Source organism: Sminthopsis crassicaudata, chromosome X (assembly GCF_048593235.1).
Source record: "Sminthopsis crassicaudata isolate SCR6 chromosome X, ASM4859323v1, whole genome shotgun sequence".
Taxonomy (NCBI): domain Eukaryota; kingdom Metazoa; phylum Chordata; class Mammalia; order Dasyuromorphia; family Dasyuridae; genus Sminthopsis; species Sminthopsis crassicaudata.
Window position 1 is genome coordinate 89,422,479 of NC_133623.1, and position 2,723 is coordinate 89,425,201.

Below are 2,723 nucleotides of genomic sequence, written 5' to 3' on the forward strand. Positions count from 1 at the left end.
CAGATGTCTAAATGGGATAAGATGGAAGATGACGACAGACATCCGACACTAGAATGGAGGTAACAGTAGTGGTGGCAGCGCAGACAATGAGGTGGAGGGACACGTCCCTTATGGAAGGGGGCCAGTCGGTGCAGGGATGACAGGCTCACGGCCAGACGCTTCCTCACCTACCCGTCTCTAGACAGCCCAGGAGACCAACTCTTCGGCTTCCCTCTGCTGCTTGGGAATGGCTTGGATTCAGACTTCACTGGGAGGAGGAGGAGGAGGAGGAGAACCTTCGATAGTTCTTCATTTGCAGAAGGGACCTGTCACAGGGTGGTACGGGCTCTAGGCTGGACTTGGAGTCACATAGAATTGAGTTTGTATTCCTTCTTCCCTTTCCTCGTCTGTAAAAAGGGGTCAATAACTGCACCTACTTCATTTGGTTGTCGGTGGTATCCAGTGAGATAGCGTACAGGAAGTTCTGTGTCAACGTGAATTATCTCCTCCCCCCTCCTCCTTTGTGTCCTCCTCCTCAAAGCGTTTGGTGAGGCTCTGAGGTCCTGATATGTCCAACTGGACATCCTCATCCTCTTCCCACTGGATTGGGTCCAGAGGTTGACATTGTTTCTGGAGGCCTTTCTTCCCATGCTGAGTTGGGGATAGAGGAAGAGGAGCAAGAATGGGCTGATCCCACAGCAAGGGAAATGCGGGGTAACTACAACAGACTGGCCATAAAAGGGCTTCCTAGACCCTCGGAAGCTCCAAGGGGTCATGGAGGTCATCCGGTCCCATCCTTTCATTTTGCAGAGGACGCATCTGATGCCCATAAGGGCTGAATAGCTTGCTCAAAGTGGTGGCAGAGCAAGGGCCAGAACCAGTCTTTAGAATCACTACTCAGCAATCGCCAGTATTGTCCTCTGGGTGGAGTTGGGCTCTGGCACTTTCCCCCACTATATCCAGTCTCATCGCCTAGAGGGGCCAGTCCTTTTGACCCAGGTGGCAGGGATGGGAGGGAGGGGCCATCTCTTTGCTGATGCGTTCTGGCCACCTGTGATGCCCTTGCCTAAGGAGCCTGGAGTTCAAGCTCCCCACCTTTTCCCACCTTATTCGAGGGAAGTGCTTGTGGGACAGCCCTGGCTCACCTTTAAGGGTTCTGAGGTTCATTGGTGTTCAAAGGGAGAACCTAAGACTTCCAGCTTTCCTCTCGTAGACCTAAGCTCTTGCCATTCGGTTTGTCTCCAGCTCCGGCCAGCCCCGCCGTCTATCGTACCGAGAAGTATCGGGCCGCGGTTGGACTTTGTTTCTGCAGAAACCACAGCATGAGAAGTGGGGAGGGAAAAGAAGGGGGCAGAACTGCGACATCATGTCTCAGGCCAGGCAGGGAAGGAGGAAGAGTTGGGGAAACATAAGAGAGAACAGACACTTTGTCCTAAATTGAGATGGAGGGATGGCAAACGATCAGATGAGGAGAGGGGAGAGGATGTGAGTGTTTTCTGAAGAGATTCCCACCACCATCCTTAGCTCCCTCAAGTCTGCCTTTCTTTTTTCAGGAAAGATGAAGGCAGTTCTGCAGATCTTCCCCATGCTGCTGCTGCTCCTGGGCCTAGGGTGGGGATACCGGTTGGATCCAGCAATCCTAGAGGATAGCCAGGAGCTACTGAATCAGTTTTGGGATAGTGACTCGTGGGAGGATGCAGCTGAAGATGTGGATGTCATCCAAGCCATGGGACCCCAGGAGGCCGATAATGACATGCTGCTGTTGGATTCCACGGAATCAGCGTTGGCAGAGGCCTTTCTCAGAGAAGATGAAGTTAGGGATGTGGAAGAGCCGGCGGCTGAGGACCTCTTCCGTGAGGAGGTCGCGTCCTACCTGAGGCAGGTCCAGTTTAATGGGGACCACAGCATCATGATGGCCTGGAAGGCCTGGGAGCCAGAGAACACATGTAAGGCAAAGCGTGCCGTAATCCATCAAAAACAAGAGAAAGGCAAAGCTATCCATGACGCTCCGAACACCCCTTATGAGGAGAACGAATGTTCCCAGCGCAGGCAACCTCTGTTCACTATTTGTCAAGTAACCGAGGACATAGTCTCCCCCAAGAAGTATAACCACCAGGGCCCTCTTGTGACTGTGACTATCACCATTGCCTGTGACGGCTTGGGCCCTCTAAGCTTTCATTGTTAAATATGAAATGTGGTGGACAGCTCTTCTTTCTCCTACTGGTAATTCTCAGCTTAAGCATGTGCTCACAGGGTCGGGGTTAAAAAGGGGCTAGAGGGATCATTTGAGCAATTTTGAAATGAGGGAACTGAAGTCTGTCAAGAGTGGCAATACAGCCCCTTATGCCCAAGATCCTCCTCTTCCTCCCAGTTTTAATGATCGGGAAGGCAAGGCCCTGCAAACTGGGACCTTTTCTCCTATCCTAACCTCTCTCTCTCTCTCTCTCTTTTTTTTTTCCCTTTTTGCAGAGCCAACTGGGGTTAAATGACTTGTCCAGAATCACCCAGTAAATATTAAGTGTCTGAGGCCAGATTTGAACTCAGCTCTTCCTGACTGCTCTGTCTAGTGCACCAAGTAGCTGTCCCCATCTTCACCTCTTAAGCAGTCCAGCAGTAACTACCATAGTGTAGAAAAAATCTTCCACGGAATGGGAGATAAGTATGAGGATCTGCTCCTTTGGGCACACTTGGAGAGAAAAAAAGGTCTCCCCTGTGGGAGGAAATAGAGGGGCAGGTCTAGAGGG

General features: G+C 51.6%; 1 protein-coding gene across 1 annotated transcript; it reads left to right on the plus strand.

The window, feature by feature from the left end:
* The first annotated feature begins 1,537 nt into the window (after nt 1–1,537).
* LOC141549129 (inactive ribonuclease-like protein 10) lies at nt 1,538–2,500 on the plus strand. The gene has a single exon (XM_074278485.1). The coding sequence runs from the start codon at nt 1,538–1,540 to the stop codon at nt 2,162–2,164; it is 627 nt and encodes a 208-aa protein (XP_074134586.1). The 3' UTR covers nt 2,165–2,500.
* Nucleotides 2,501–2,723: the final 223 nt, after the last annotated feature.

What these genes read in the sequence shown, in the direction of transcription:
- LOC141549129 (XM_074278485.1), top strand. Translation starts at nt 1,538, where the DNA reads ATGAAGGCAGTTCTGCAGATCTTCCCCATGCTGCTGCTGCTCCTGGGC.